The 16,837-nt window shown below is 38.3% G+C and overlaps 2 protein-coding genes across 5 annotated transcripts in view; one reads left to right on the top strand and one right to left on the bottom strand.

Annotated features, from left to right (window-relative positions):
- WASF1 (WASP family member 1) overlaps positions 1-15,514 on the bottom strand; it is a 90,127-nt gene extending 74,613 nt beyond the window's left edge. For 2 of the 3 annotated variants that reach the window (XM_061207175.1, XM_061207177.1), the window contains exon 1: positions 15,316-15,514. The gene's annotated coding sequence lies outside the window, so the exon portion shown is untranslated. Of the gene's footprint in view, positions 1-1,081; positions 1,193-15,315 lie in introns of all 3 variants that reach the window. The other variant, XM_061207176.1, reaches the window with a different exon arrangement.
- An 816-nt stretch (positions 15,515-16,330) lies between these two features.
- The window catches only part of CDC40 (cell division cycle 40), a 54,301-nt gene continuing 53,794 nt past the window's right edge, over positions 16,331-16,837 (top strand). For both annotated transcript variants that reach the window (XM_061206891.1, XM_061206890.1), the window contains exon 1: positions 16,331-16,519. In XM_061206891.1, the coding sequence (XP_061062874.1) occupies positions 16,331-16,519 (189 nt within the window). The remainder of the gene's footprint in view (positions 16,520-16,837) is intronic.

Raw genomic sequence — 16,837 nt, 5'->3', positions numbered from 1 at the left:
CAACTAAGCCCGTGCGTCACAACTACTGAGCCTGCACTCTAGAGCCCGCGAGCCATAACTACTGAGCCCACGTACCACAACTACTGAAGTCCGCACGCCTAGAGCCCGTGCTCTGCAACAAGAGAAGCCACCGCAGTGAGAAGCCCGCACACCGCAAGGAAGAGTAGCCTCCGCTTTCGCCGCAACTAGAGAAAGCCTGTGTGCAGCCATGAAGACCCAACGCAGCCAAAAATAAATAAATATTTAAAATTTTTAAAAATTAAAAAAAAATTAATTGGAGAACTCATAAATCCATCCCTATTACAAGAAATATATATTAAAATTCATGTTCAACTGATGACAGGTCATTAATGTCATCTTTCTGTACTTAGCATAAAATTACAAAAAAGAAGTTTACATTTTCTTTTTAATGTTAATGAAACTAAGGGCTTTATATACATATTCATTAAGGGATATTCTTTATTTCATTTACTTCCATGACTACACTGATGATAAAAATGATATTAACACTGATTTCCTATATATTAGGTACACAACTGTTGCCTGCCTCTATCACAATGAAAAAAGACTTATTTTTGCAAGCAAGAAGGGGAATATATTTATAATTGAGCATTCACAAGTAATACACGATGCTTTTTCTCCCTCCAAAATTCCCACTTCAAATGATGTGGCGTGCACTGCCTGCTGACCCCAGGGCAACGGTTAGAGGCATAAAGACTAGAGCAAAGCTTTGTAAAGTATACCTCATCTCTCTTGAGGGCTCAAACTTCAGTCCTTCCAGTCCTGAGGACTGAGGAGTAGCCCCTTCCCCTCTACTACTGAGCACATCAAGCGTCAGTATAGACTCTTACAGTTCTGCCTCTAAGATCTCCATCTATGAAATGTCCCTTTCTGACCTAAATATTCTATTCCACCCCTCCAACTCCTCATTATTAAATTTCTTTGTCCTTACCAAGTCTTTGTGATCCTTTCATTCTCCTCTGTTTTCAAAACTATCAACATACCTTTGGCTTTGCTTCCCTTCCTACCTCACTAGCATTTCAGATTTCTTTTCAAAGGAGAATTGCCCCAGACCACAGACCTTACTTTATCCTCTGGTCCCTACTGAACAGTCATATCAGAACGCAACACATTACATCTTCTCTGATCACATCTTCAGCATCCTCTTCTGGCTGTCCTTTTAATTTCCGCTCTGTAAATAATGAGTCAGGAATCAACAGTTTTGTTATACCCCAGTTCGTTCTATACTCTCTCTTCTTCATAAATCCATCTATATCCAGATCTTGAACTATCACCTCTAAATTACTGATACAAACAACCCTAACATCCCTGTAAACATTTAGACCTGTGCTATCTGTCTGCCAGACAGCAACACAATAATGTCTCATTAACTCATTTTCAACATATCCAAAATCATATTCATCATCAGTGACTCCCCACTCTCCCCCCAAAGAAAATTTACTCATTCTTTGGACTTCTCTATTTCTAATAACATCACCTAATCACCTAGCATTTGCGGTCATCTTTAAAGCAAAGTACTGGTTTCTTTACAATATCAATTCAGTAAACTTTTGATTGTATGCAAATTGCTGGCAAAATAACTGCATTTTCATCAAAAGGATATGATACAGCCATTTTCATTCAACTCTTTTGATGGTTCACTAATTTGGTACATGATTTTTACTCTGCACGTGGCTTGAACTCTGGAACCAATCCCCAACACATACCTCCTATTTTGCCACCTAACAAGTTAATCAAAATAATCCCATTTTTTCCCTACATCTAGAGGACACCTGAGTCAGGAGTAAGCATAAGAGATTGGGAAGTTAGATTTTGGCTAATACTGTGAAAGACTCTGTAGCTGTCTATGCTTAAACCTTAGTTTCCACCTGATAAAAGTGAGAATTATACCTCCTCACTGGGTTGTTTTGAAGATTACGCCATACATATGCCTAGAACAGTGCCTAGCACATAATAGGTGCTCAAAAAATGGTGCTACTGTGATTACTGGTGTCACTATTAAGTCAAGAGCAATACAGCCACATGGGAAGCCATTCTGCTTCTTCAGGGGACTGCTTACAGCACATCTTTATTTTAAATCAATCTATGTCTTAAATTTTAGAACAATTCTAATTTTGATCACTGTATTCTATTCCACTGTTCTTTTAAACCATTCAAATGTTCCAAAAATTCCAATATTCTGTCATTTAAACCTCATCTTTCAGCTCGCTTTTCATTCCCAGAAGTAACATAAAAATCCTTAGAGAGCGTGATGGTAACCATACTTTTGGTTGCCATGTTCAAAAGTGCAGAAATACTTCAGATTTATACCTTAAATAAACACCTGAGGATTCTAGGCAAAGTGGAAGCCATAGTCTATACACTACATTTATGTACTCTTCTTTTAAAAAATATTATACATATCTCAATTTACTTCATTCAGCTCTCTGCTCCCTTCACTCTCCCTTACAACCCTATTTAAAGTAGTGGCCCCTCCCATTGCTTACTATACCTATGCCTTGCTTTATTTTTCTTCATAGAACTTACTGACATCTATTACATAGGTATTTATTACCTATGTATTACACACGTATTTGTCTATTGCCTATCTCCCCAACTAGAATGTAAGCTCCACATGAACAATGATTTTGTTTTGTTCTCCACTGAATACTCAGTACTTAGCAGAGCCTGGCACTTAATAAGTGCTCAATAAATATCTATTAATGAATGAATGACTGGAGAGGTCAAGACCCTCATGCGATACATAGTCTCATCTGGTTTCTTAGAGTGCAGTTAGAAACAACAAATTAAAGGGGGAAGCTGAGAGAAGCAGCCATATAAACACTGAAAGCTGACAGAGAAAGATAGGGAGAGTTCAAAATTGCAAACACAGTAATGTAGGCCCAGCAATGTAGATCATTTGTTATATGGATAAATAATCCTATATCCTTTAATAACCAATATCTCTGTATTACAACAAACTGCAATAACAGAAGGTCTTCATAATAAGTCAATTCATCAGTTTAACTGAGCATCTATACATATAAGGCTTTAGTAGGAGCTAGGGGAATCTTTATTACTAAGAAAAGGTTAAATTGTTTTCCATGTACTTTGTTTAAGGAAGCAAAGTCTCCTTAAATACAGTTTAAGAACTGTGAATTTTAAAACTATTTCCATGGAAAGTAATTAAAACACAAATTTTACTTTTAAAAGGAAAAGATATAATTGTTTGGAAAAGACATGTAAATGGAATCTCTCAATTCCCAATGAAGTCAGATGAAGAAATCATTACCACATTTCACAAGTTTAAAAATTAACTTAATTTTTCTTTTTAAGAAAAAATTCATTATTGACCTATAGATCATTCATTAGGCTTGCAACAGCCTATCCTCATCTCTGTTAGAAGTGTGTAACATTTTTAAAATAGGTTAATGCATCCCTCTGTTTAGCATAATTTCTAACAATACTGGTAAAGTTACACTTAACCCAATACCCATATCTCTCTTTAAATCATAAGCTATTCAGAAATACTACGTAGTTGAAAACCTTGACAAAGGTCCTTCCAACTGCAAGATTTATGTATACTAAGTCAGAGCTTCTCAAACGTAAAGGTGCATACCAGTCATCCAGGGATTTTGTTAAAACGATTCAGTAGATTTGGGGTAGGCCTCATATTCTGTATTTCTAAAAAGCTCTCAAGATGATGCTGACACTACTGGTCCACAGATCACACTTTTGAGTATCAAGGCACTAAAGACTATATGACCTCAAAAATTACGAAGTCACTTTGGAGAAGAATATTGAAATAAATGAAAAATCAAATTCTATCTGATTAAGTCTTACCAAATGTTTTAGAACAACATATATTGAATGCATAATTGCAAAGCTAAGTTAAAATTGGCTTTGCCTATTTTTCTTAGTTCTTATCTTCATAAAACCTAATGTATTCTATCATAAGTTTAAGGGTATACTATATCAGCTTCCATCAACATATTATTTCCTCAATTAAGATTACAAAGTGTACTTGTTACTTAGCTATCTCACTCAGAATCAACTATGGCCCCTGTCTCAGAATCAACTATGCCCCCTTTCTCAGAATTATCAATAAATCGAAGTATCTTCTTTCAAAATACTGTACTAAGCAGCCTGGTCTAAAGCTATTTAATTAACAGGGTGCTTTATTACTAAGACTCACAGTTTATATCACAACTGGATATACCTAAACTACCCAACTTTTATATAGTGCTTTATAGTTTACAAATGCCTTCTATTATATTATTTAATCCTCACAACAACTCTTCAAGGTAGTTTTTATCATTTACATTTCATAAATAAGGAAACTTATCAGAAGTAAAATGGTCCAAGAGTACATAATAAGTGAAAGTACTAAGAATTAAATCCAGTCTTCTGATTTAAATACAGTCAATTCCTGATTAATTTCTACGTAACTGCAGGAGGAAATATAGATAACTGAAAATAGCCATTAAAATCAAAACTACAGTTTACTCAAGAAGAGTTATTACATCATGGCTTGCCATATGAAAAGAAAGGAAGCAATCTAAACATCTAACAGTGAGGAATAAGTGAAATAAATTTCGGTTTACCTATACAATGAAATACTATGCAGTTTTTAAAAATACATATGATTACTTTCAGGTTCCACTCCAACATGTAAAGAGCTTGGAAGCCATCATTCTTTCTCTCATAACGAAACGAAAGCTGAACGAACTGAAAACCAATGGAATTTTCTTAGATCCATCACAGACTGAAGTCACAGGACAAAGTGCCACCCAAGAAACTAGAGAGAACGGTGAATCCAGAGACTATAGATTAGCTAACTGAAGCAGAAGCCACGGGAGCCAGGAATTGGTATGAACACTTAAATGGTAACTTCAACAAGTTGCTGGACACTGACTGTGGACTAGTTTGAAAGTTTAAAACTCCTGGGGGGGGTCTCCTCTAAGGAGGTGGGGGCTGCTATACTTTCCTGGGCTTTATGCCCCACAAGGTTATCATAGTGAGGATCAGAGAAAAATCACCTCCTGTTTGGCCAGAGGAGGGGGAAAGTAACCATTCTGAAATAAGTCCAGAGAGTTCTCCACAACAAAAGCCTATTCAGCAAAGGAAAAGACTTCGCCAGAGCTTTACCCAACTTGGGGAAAAGAAAATTACCCAATTCCTGCCCACTCTAGCCTTACTGACATACCTACAGAAAGGGGAGTGGAAGCTGAGAAGCACTTGTGAAGGCTCAGGGGCACAGACCCTGCAAAAGACTGATATCTTACCATAGGGTTATAGACCACTTCCCATCCCCTACACCTTACCACCACATGAATAGGGCTCCTATACAATAACAGGATTATGGCTGAAAAAAAAATGCAAGGCTCTAACTCTATTTAAGAAGGTATTTCTAGGGAAATCCAAAGACAACAAGGGAAACAAAAACAAGGACACTAAAGGAAATTGAAACCTCTAACAACTACTGCTACAGCAAACAGTAATCACAGCCTAATTCCCAGTCAGATAAATACAAAAAAAAAAAAAAATTATAAGTCATGCTAAAAGGAAAGAAAAAGCATAGTCAGAAGAGTCAAAGCAAGCATTAGAACCAGACTCAGATACAGCAGAGATTTTATGATATCAGACTGGGAATTTAAAATCACTATGATTACTAAGGGCTCTAATGGAAAAAGTGGACAACATGCAAAAGCAGATGGATAATGTAAGCAGAGAGATGGAAACTCAAAGAACCAATCAAAAAGAAATATTAGAAATAAAAAACACTGCAACAGAAATGAAGAATGTCTTTGATAGGATCATCAGTAAACTGGACACAAATGAGAAAAGAATCAGTGCACTTGAAGAAGTATCAACAGAAACTTCCCAAACTAAAATGCAAAGAGAGAAGAGAATGAGAAAACAGAACAGAATATCCCAGAACTGTGGGACAATTAAAGAAGGTGTAACATATGTATAATGGAAATACCAGAAAGAGAAGAGAGAAAAGAGTAGAATACTTGAAGTAATAATGCCTGAGAATATTCCAAAATTAATGACAGGAGCCAAACCATAAATCCATGAAGCTTAGACTACACCAAGAATGAAAAACCAAAAACTCTACACCTAGGCATATAATATTCAAACTGCAGAAAACTAAAGACAAAGAGAAAATATTGGAAAAGCCAGAGGAAAAAACACTTTACGAATAGAGGAACAATAAGAATTACACTGACATCTTGTCAGTAATGATGAACAAGACAGTGGAGTGAAATATTTAAAGTGTTGAAAGAAAAACCACCAACCTAGAGAAATTATCCTTCAAAGTGAAGGAGAAGTAATGACTTTTTTGGACAAGTGAAAACTGAGGGAATCTGTCACCAGTAGACATGCCTTGAAAGAAAAGATAAAAGAAGTTCAGAGAGAAGGAAAACAATATAGATCAGAAACTTGGATCTACATGAAGAAAGGAAGAGCAACAGAGAATGAATAAATAAATGTAAAATAAAATATTTTTTAAAAATTTCTCTTTGATTTTAATAGACAACTGCTTTGTTCAAAGTAATAATAGCCACAAAGTATTGGGTAATTATAGTATATGCATAAATTAAATGAATGGCAGCAATGATATAAGGAATGGATGGAGGAATTGGGAATATTCTGGGGTTTTTTTTGTTTTTACTTTTTTTTTTTTTGGCTGTGCAGCAAGGCATGCGGGATCTTAGTTCCCCGACCAGGGATCAAACTCATGGCCCCTGCAGTGGAAGCGTGGAGTCTTAACCACTAGACCGCCAGGGAAGTCCCTGGAATATTCTGTTATAAGATACCTGTGCTACTTGTGAAGCAGCATAATGTTATGTGAAAGCGGACTTAGATCAGTTGTAAATGTACATTGCAAACTCTAGGGCACTAAAAATTTTTAAAAGAAATATAATTGATATGCGAGGAAAGGAGAAAAAAATGAAACCATATAAAATGCTTAATTAAAGCCAAAGAAGGCTGAAAAAGACAAAAGTATTAAAAAAAAGAACAAATGTAATGAATACAAAATAGTTACAAATATGGTAGATAGTTATCCAACTATATCAATAACCGTTTTAAATGTGAATGGTTCAAATACAGCAATTAAAAGACAGAACATCTGAGTGCACTAGAAAAAAAAAAAGACCCAACTATATGCTGTCTACAAGAAACCCACTTTAAATATAAACACACAATTTCAGAGAATGCAGACACTTTTGAGCAGAGGAATATCCCAGGGATAAAGAAGGGCATTACATAATGATAGGGGTATAAATTCTCCAAGAAGACATAACAATCCTTAATGTATATACCTAACAACAGAGCACCAAAATATGTGAAGCAAAATCTGATAGAACTGCAAGGAGAAATATAGATGGATTCACTATTACAGAGACATGAACACCTCTCTATCAGTAACTGACAGATCCAACAGGCAGAAAATTAATAAGGATAGGGTTGAACTGAACAGAATCATCAATCAACTGGATCTAATTGACATTTATATAGTACTTCACCCAACAACAAAGAACACACATTCTTCTCAGGCTCACACAGACCATTCACCAAGATAGACCACATTCTGGGCTGTAAAACACCCTCCCCACAAAAGAACAGACATCATACAACGTATACACTCAGACCACAATGGAATTAAACTAGAAAGTAATACCAGAAAGGTATAGCTGGAAAATCCCAAAATATTTAAAGATTAAATACCACACTTCTAAATAACATATGGGTCAAAGAAGTCTCAGATAAATTTTTGAATATTGTGAAGTAAATGAAAATTAATACCACTCATCAAAATGTGTGAGATCTATCAAAAGCTTAAAGGGAAATTTATAGCACTGACTGCATATATTAGGAGAGAAGAAAGATCTAAAATCAATCTCAGCTTCCACCCTAGGAAACTAGAGAAAGAAGAGCAGTATAAGCCTAAAGTAATCAGAAGAATTTTTTAAAAAATAGAGCAGAAATCAATGAAATTGAAAATGGAAAATCAACAGAGAAAACCAATGAAACCAAAAGAGGGTTCTTTGAAAATATCAACAAAATTGATAAATTTCTAGCCATGTATTATGATGTATCACACAAAGCTTTTATTTTGGTTTTCAAAATAAATGAGTGCTAGTTTTCTTCTCCAACTAAAATATAAAATGCTTTTCATATTCCTCCCATTTTGCTTAACCTTTCCACAATTCTCTGGCTTTATCTTGAGCACATTTATGTTACAAAAATTTACCAAAAAACAAACAAACAAAACCCAGATATAAGACAACATATGTCTTATCAAAGAATGGAAAACAAAAAAGCTTACTTTTGTAGCATAACATGAAAACATAACAGACTTCACATTTTTCAGTAGAGGAATCAAATGAGTTAATCCATTCCCTGACATACAAGCTTTTTCTTTTTCTTTTTCTTTTCAAATGAGTTAGTCATTATAAAAAGGGTAACTTTTTAGAGTAGACCTGAGTAACTGTTACTCAACAGAAAAGAATGCCAGGAAGCTTTACCATTGCAAAACATACCCCAGATAAAGCACTGCTGCTTTATCCATCATCATCCAACAGGTGTCATCACACCCAACACCCACCTCCTTAGAATCCCTTTAGAATCATTAATTTAAGGAGTGGTGGCTTGGCAGCATATGGTTATAGGAAAAAATGGGACTTTGAAATCTCTATTCAAGTTCCACCTCTACCATTTTTATTAGCGTTGTGACCTTGTACAAGTTACTTAATCTATGAGAGGACTCAATTAGTTGGTTGCCAAGTACCAAAAATATCATTCCAACCAGTTTGTGTAAAAAAGGACAACTTATTACAAAGACACTAGGGTGCCTCTTGCAACCCAATCTCAGGACCATGGACAAAGACACTTGAACACAGCCAAGACTGTATCTGCTTCTCTTCTTGTTCTTTCTTCAAGATGCCCCTGCTTATCTACTTCACAGGGCAAGAAACAAGGCCATTAACACTTTCTCAGTTTTGTGTCTTATAGCTTCAGCCACTGGAGAGAAAACAAATTATTCCACCCTCTGGGCACTTAGGACCCAGGAAAAACTGAGTAGCCTGGCTCAGCGCGGGCGTCTAGAACTGGACCAATAAACTACAGAAATGGGCAGAATTGTGATTGGCCTCCCTGGCCCGCTCTAAGCCAGAGCGATCTTTTTAAAAGACAGATCTGATTCAGGATTAACCTGGTTAAAATTCCTCATGGCCTTTCCCAATACACTTAAAGTAGAAATCCATACCTCTCACTGAGCCAGAGCTAATGCACCTTGCCTGGTCTGCCTCCCATTTACCTCCACAAGCCCTCCTGCCCACTACACAGCTCAGCTTTATCTACTCTGGCCTTTCTTTAGTCCCTTGAACCTGCCAAGCTCTTTCCCATCTCAAAATTGTTTTCCACACATTCTTTACCTTCTCTTCCTTTTTCACATAGCTAATGTCCACCAATCTTTCCTCAAAGAAGCTGTCCCTGATTTCCAAGGTAAACTAGGTTACCTGTTCTTGTCCTTTAGAGCACTCATCACGATTTCTAATGATAAATGTGTGCCTTTGTCTAGTATCAGTCTCTTACCATGCTGTTTAAGAGAATCAAGACCTCTGTTTTACTCTCTTTTCTGTATCTATCTAGCACCTAGTTGGCCCTCAATAATTATGTGCTGAATGAATAATTGGCTTAGCATGGGACAATCACCACTAGATTGTCCAAATGCAGATGAAGGAGAGGTAGCAGGCAGGCAGAATTACTATTATCAAGTTATTAAAATGGCTGCTTCAGCAATAAAGGGAAGAGAGTGGTGCCCAGAGAACCTGTGCTTCTGCTGAGCAGGATGAACTTGTTTAATTCAGTTAACCCCCTTCTTCCATAAAATCCTCATAAGACTATGATATCAAATTAAGATAATAAATATAACAGTACCTATACAGTAGCTTGCACGCAGAGCAAGCATGCAATGGTACCTCTTTTCCTCTTAGGAGACCATGTTATCTGTTACCTGTTATTCTTGAATATTATTAACCTCCAAATAAGAACTTAATTAAAAACCTACAAAATACTCCAGTGTATATGACAAACACAGCTGTGTTTCATAACCCCTTTTCTCACAGCATCTTGATCTTACCACCTTCCTAAGAGAATTATTTACCTGCTCTTCCGTCGTAATTATATCAGCTCAAACATCCATTTAGCTTAAAGAACAAGTACTAGAAACACAAAAATGAAGGAGAGCAAAACAAAACAACCAACCAAAACAACAACAAAACTGCCCTGTCCTCAAGGAGGACTTTCTCCCTCTCTCCCTCTGCCTCCAACCACCCCATAACCATACTCTTGCCCGGCCCAAAGATCCACAGCACCCAAGGCAAGGCTGCCAGATTTAGCAAATAAAAATATAGGATACCCCGTACATTATCTGACAACCTATTCTCAGCTCATATTCCATCTCTTTACCTGCATACACCCACTCCACAACCTTAGTTACAATATTTTGCCTTCTAAAAAAATTTCTCTGGAGATACACTGCATATGATCTTTCTCCAAAGTATAAAAATAAAATCTACCTTGACTTTACTTACAGGCTGTCAGTAAAAAACTCAAAAGAGGAAAGCAAAGAAAATCATCTTAATTCTGTTTCTTGGTGGTGTTGGGAGCTTAAAAAAATAATAAAAACAAAAGCAAACAAAACAGCAACCATAACAACAAAAATTCCTTTAAAAACCTAAAAAGTCTTGCTCCCACGAATAGGCATGTGAGAAAAAGAGTAAGACTATAATCTTTCCAGAGGTAGATCCAGAAAGGAGAAATTTTCTGACAGGAAGTATATAAGCAGTAACATTAGAAAGGGAAAATGAACTCTCAGCAAAAAGGGTTATACTTAGCTTTGAAACGCCTTTGAATTTTATTTGTAACCAAAAGGAACCACAGAGATCATCTACTTCAACCTTCTCAATTTATAAATGAGAAAACCAAAGACCTTAAGAGATAAAATGACTTGTCCAACATTACAAAACAGATCTTAGCTCCTTCCAATTTCTCATTCTCTGACCTCTTGCCCCAGATGATGTAAGGTTGCACCACTCACTGAACTGAGGAAAATCTTCCTCTTCATGTCCAGTGGGTGTCAGAGGACAAGTTCCTAATAACGTTGTTATGTCTAACACAAGAGAAATGTATTCCTAGCATTTCAAGGTAGATTCTGAATTGATTTTCCCACAGAAAGATTGTTGTACACATTATTTTCAATATAGGTATAGGTATTATACCTATAGGTATTTTCAATATAATAGGTATTTTCAATATAGTATTTATATTAATTATTAATACAATTTTACAACTCTCTAATAGCATTAGTCTACTCCTAAAATTCAAGTATATTATGGGTTAAATTTGGTGAGTTGTCTGCAAATCTAACCAAGCATATTGTTTCTGAGAACGTAAGTTCCAAGTTCTAAACCATTTTACAAGTTTTAAAATATAATCAATCCTATTGAAGTTAGGAACTACCACTACACAAAGATTCAAAATTATAAACTGAATGTGATAAACTAAAGACACAAGATTCTTCATTTTATAAAAAGCTCCACCCTAGAGGTCACTTATTCTTAAAATTAGGTACTCAGGCACATTTAGCACAGGATATACTCTACATACATTTTTTTATTACTATTTTACTGGAAAAATGAAATAAGTCAAAAAGAATCAAACACATATCTATACTCATCTAATTTAGGGAAAAAAAAAACCTTTAATGTACATTTTCATGAAGTGACCTGTAAGAAATAAGAACATTATTGTCATTTCATAAATGAAAGGCTGACAATGTATGCATTATACCGTATCTAGTGCTAATTCAAAAAATGTGTGGGTAAAGGAATTATGCCTGAACAGGTAAATGAAATTCAAAGAACTTCCAAATACATTTTTTTCTTTTCTCGTGAGATAAAGCTATAAGCTTTACGAATTAAAAATTTATTTGATAGATCTTTTAAAAAATGTCTCCATGGGGCTTCCCTGGTGGCGCAGTGGTTGAGAATCTGCCTGCCAATGTAGGGGACACGGGTTCGAGCCCTGGTCTGGGAAGATCCCACATGCCGCGGAGCAAATGGGCCCGTGAGCCACAGCTACTGAGCCTGCGCGTCTGGAGCCTGTGCTCCGCAACAAGAGGCCGCGACGGTGAGAGGCCCGCGCACCGTGATGAAGAGTGGCCCCCGCTTGCCGCAACTAGAGAAAGCCCTCGCACAGAAACGAAGACCCAACACACCCAAAAATAAATAATAAATTAATTAATTAATTTAAAAAAAAGTCTCCATGGTACATTAAATCAATGGATAGTCTTCATTCTTTCATTTTATTTGTCCAATAAAAAATTAAACCTATACTATTTGCTAAACACTATGCTAGCAATTTCAGATTTATGACAATAAGCATTGGGGCAGTTCCTGTCCTCAAGGAGCTTAGAAAAACCTTGAGTAAACTGTACTTATCTAAGTAATAATGACAGCTAAATTTTAGTTGGTCATTTAAGAAAACATTAAAAATGTCATCAAATTAATTCTCAAAAACAGAAACTATACAAGAGTAACTTTAAAGACATTTGAATAGTCTTATTTATATGAAGTTTTCCCACAAAGTAACTAAAAGCACTGTTTTGGTAAAAGTAATAATAATATATTTTAATAGTAGTTTTTGCTATGAAAATTAACTCAGTCAATCCCGCGATAAGAAAATCAAAAGCTACTAGCTACTGTGATAATGAAACTCAAGCACTTGGAAATACCTTAAATTATTCTGACAATAAAGCAAAATGTATAATTAAATATAGTATTATATTTATACACCGTCTCTGAATATATAAATGGTTATTTACAAACCTGAATAATAAAGTAGCTCCATATAACACCTCACAAATGATCAATGTATTTTCAATGTATTACAAAGTCAATTTATTATATTACACGACAAAAATCAATGTATTACAAATTCAAAATGTATTTTGAATTGTGTCATCTGCAAATTTTTCAATGAAAAAGGCCTTAATGTTTTCTGGAGATTTTCTTTTTCACAAACTTAATTCAATATTCTACTTGTTTACTACCAAGTCATATAACTTTTTCATGAATATTAACTATACCTGTATTTACAACTACATATATGTATTAACTATAATACCTATTAAATTTGCAATTATTAAAAACTTGATAGATGAGAAACATTCTTCAATTTAGAGCCATATGTCTCCAAAGCAAAATTCAATGTAAATCATCCATTCTAACATGCCACAGAAAATCCTAATGACATTTTTCACTGTATTTTACACTGAAATATTTTCATCGTTCATTAGCTAAAATATTTAAATTTTCTTTGAAAGCATCATGAAAACATATTTAATTTATGCATACTACTTAGTGGCATAAATGGGTTTATTTCCATTTACATATAAAGAAACCAAGACAAGGTGTCCATTTTGTAAACTGCAAGGTCATTTCCTAACAAGCAGCTGATCCTACACCATCAAGTTATATGTGCGCCACTTCCAAGTGCCATAAAACAATTACTGTACCTTAAAACAACTGCCTCTGCAATGTCTATGTGCAATTCCGTTTTACCAAGAGGGATATGGCAACAATCTTAAACAAGAAAAGCTGGAAACGGAGGATCACAAAAAGAAAAATAAAACACTTATTTTTGGTCGTGAATCGTTTATTTTTAAATAGTGGGATGTAAACAGTTTTTAATATAATAAACAAGTAACCAACAGTTGTTTCTTCCATGTTCAAAAAATATTTCATCTTTCAGGTAGATCATGCAAAATTGTAGCCTACCCATCCTTGTAGACAGAAGTTAGAAAAATGAGAAGAAATTCTATAACAAGTAATTAAATACATGATATTGCAAAGAAAAGAACTGAATAAAAAGTAAAATTTAGATAAATTTAGGAAATGTTATGGCAGTTAAAACCCCATCTTAAATATTAAATGCTTCCTTTCTTTCAACCGAAGGCTAGGATTGGCAATCAAATATTCCGCTACTGAAAAAAAAAGAAATACAAAACTATCCTTATTCAAAACTTGAGAAATTTTATATCAAATATTGGACATTAAAAAATACACTTTTCCTAACAAACTTAGAGCATAAGGGAAAAAACTGTTCCTGAGAGTTCAAAGACTGAGACTGAATCTGTAATTATGATACAGTGCTACCAACAATTAGGAAAATGAAAGTTATCTCCTATACAAATTAAATTTAAGAACATTAGACGGGTTGACTAACCAATAAATCAATTACATCAATTACCGGACAGGAATAAGACAAGCTAATACGTGGATCTAACACCAACAACAAAAAAACAAAACAAAAAAAACTATATATAATCCTAGGCACACTTTACATAGAAAAGGATAGAATTAGACTGAGTCGTATTCAAGTATCTAGTCTACCTGGGGATTAGTTAATTAATCGGCTATAGGACAGGTTATGAATGTTCAGGTCAGATGTGCTTTCTTTTCACCATTATTCCAGTTCATCATCCGCAAGTGCAAGAGAAGGCGTCAGAGTACCGAAGCTAGGGGGCATGCTACAGTAAGGGGAAAAGAAAAATGGGAAAGGTGCAATGGATGCTGCAGAGTTGAATAATTATCCGGGTGGCACAATGGGCGAGTCCTGCTGACATCGGAGCTGGGTGAGCAGCTCCCTAACTCTGCTCAAGGCACCCCCCTCCCCATAGCAGGCATCGGAGGCTAGAACCGCGCTTGGCCTCCTTTTCCAGCGAAGAAAGAGATCCCCGCACTCGCTTTACCGTTATGTTGTCTCTTTAGACACAGACGCGCGGCGCAAAAACGCAAACGCACCAGCTGGCTTTACAGAGCCTCGGGCACGTAGCTCGAGCGGGGCTTCTCCGGCACCGGGTGCCGCAGCCTCCCCCAGAGCGAGGAGGCACAGGGGCGGGCCGCGGGGGCAGGGGCGCTCAGGCGGTGGCACCTAAGTAAGACCCGCAGTCTCCCCGCCTAGAGCAGCCTCGGGGCGGTCCCCGCAACCGAGACCCAGGTGCGCCCGCCGGCCCCCGTGTCCCTGGGTACCCAGCCGGGCCGGCGGTCTGGCTGCCGAAGCTCTGGAAACCCGCGAATGGGGGTGGGGGCCGTCGCGGGGTAGGCGCGCCCATCCTCGCAACCTTTGCTGGGCTAGTGCTCCACGCACACCTCTCTCCGTTCTGGCCAGTGAGGAATAGTTCATCTCCCGGCACCCTGTCCCCCCCAAAAAAACAATTCCTAAGAGAGTCGCGCTCACCGAGGAATCTTGAGGGGCTCTAGCCTTACCCCTTCTTCATGCTTCGGCGGTGGCCGCCGGTCCCTCTCAGCTCCCGGGACTCCACCTAGAGCCTCCAGGATTGTCAGGCTCCCGGGTGGAACCCGCTGTGGGCAGCGGCCGAGGCACCGGGCCACAAGGAACGCCGCCTGCGACGCCCGCCGGTCACCGGACCCACCGTGTGCTCGACGCGCGAGCGAACAACACCGCGAGCCGCCGCCGCCGCCGCCGCCGCCCCCCAGCTGCCCCCTCCCAGCGCGCGACTCTCCACAACCGGGCGCGAAGACCCGCGCCTGAAGCAGGGGGAACCGCAGGACTCTCGCAACCTAATCCCCCATCTTTCCCACCAGGAGCTATTCCCCGCCAGTCAAGGCCTTCCCACTTATGATTCTCATTTCCCTCTTCAGCTCCCAGTGCCCAGGTGCATCTGTGGTGGGAAACTCAGCCCCCACCCATCAGTGGGGGATGAATATCTCTCTTCCCCCCCCTTTCCTGAGGCTTTATGGTATTGCCCAATCCTCAGTTTGGGGGAGGGGGACGGAGAGAACAGTGCTTGGCCAGGGAATGAGGAAAGATGATAGCCAATTGAATGAACCTACCATTCAGGGGCGGGGTCAAAGAGGGGCCCGCCCGCCCCGCCCCCTTCCTCTAAACTACAATTCCCATCGTGCCTCTCCAACTTCCCGCCGCGCGGCACGCCGGAAGCGTAGCACTTCGAGGCCTCAAGGTATTTCGGAACTCGTAGTCTTTAATCTAGCCGCACAGGTCCCGAAAGTTATAAGCTATTATAATTCTATTTCCCTAGGTAAATGTTTCCAAATTCCAAGTCCTGTTGTTCTTATTCTAATACTAATTAATCGATTGTAATGATTGTTTTAAAATATGAACGATTTCGTAGGAAAGGAACTAAATAATGTGTGTTATGGCAATCTGTCAGGACCTGAAGCTACTCCTTCTTCCGCCAGGGCCTGGTCTCCGCAGAGCGTCTGTTGCCGTCATGTCGGCTGCGATTGCGTCTCTGGCTGCTTCGTATGGTTCGGGTTCAGGGTCCGAATCGGACTCGGACAGTGAGGGTGGACGGTGTTCGCTGCCAGCCGCGGACTCCCTTATGCACTTGACTAAATCGTCTTCAGATAAGTCCTCTCTGGCAGTGGCGGTGGACTCCGCTCCGGAGGTGGCAGTTAAGGTAAGCGTTTTGGCCACTAGTGCGGGGCTGGAATTGTCGGTTTCTGCTCCAGAATCCGACAGTCACTTGTTAGGCCCCGGGTTACCTCGTCCTAAGTCCTGAAAGGTTAGTGGCTAACGCTTGGATCTCTTCTTCTCCTACATGCATCTTCCTCGGGAGAAGCTGGGAACTGGAAGTTCAGGACAGCCCTCCACTCCCTGCTCTCGCCTCCCACCTTCAGAAAGCAAGTGGGAAGAGGGGGTGAAATTTGAATTTATGGATTAGGATGTGGCCTGGATGGAGTAGGTGTAACAGAACATAAACAAAGCTAAATCAGGA

This window comes from Eubalaena glacialis, chromosome 12 (genome assembly GCF_028564815.1).
Source record: "Eubalaena glacialis isolate mEubGla1 chromosome 12, mEubGla1.1.hap2.+ XY, whole genome shotgun sequence".
NCBI lineage: Eukaryota > Metazoa > Chordata > Mammalia > Artiodactyla > Balaenidae > Eubalaena > Eubalaena glacialis.
The sequence above is the reverse complement of the archived record's forward strand: the minus strand, read 5'-3'. Positions and strand labels throughout refer to the sequence as shown.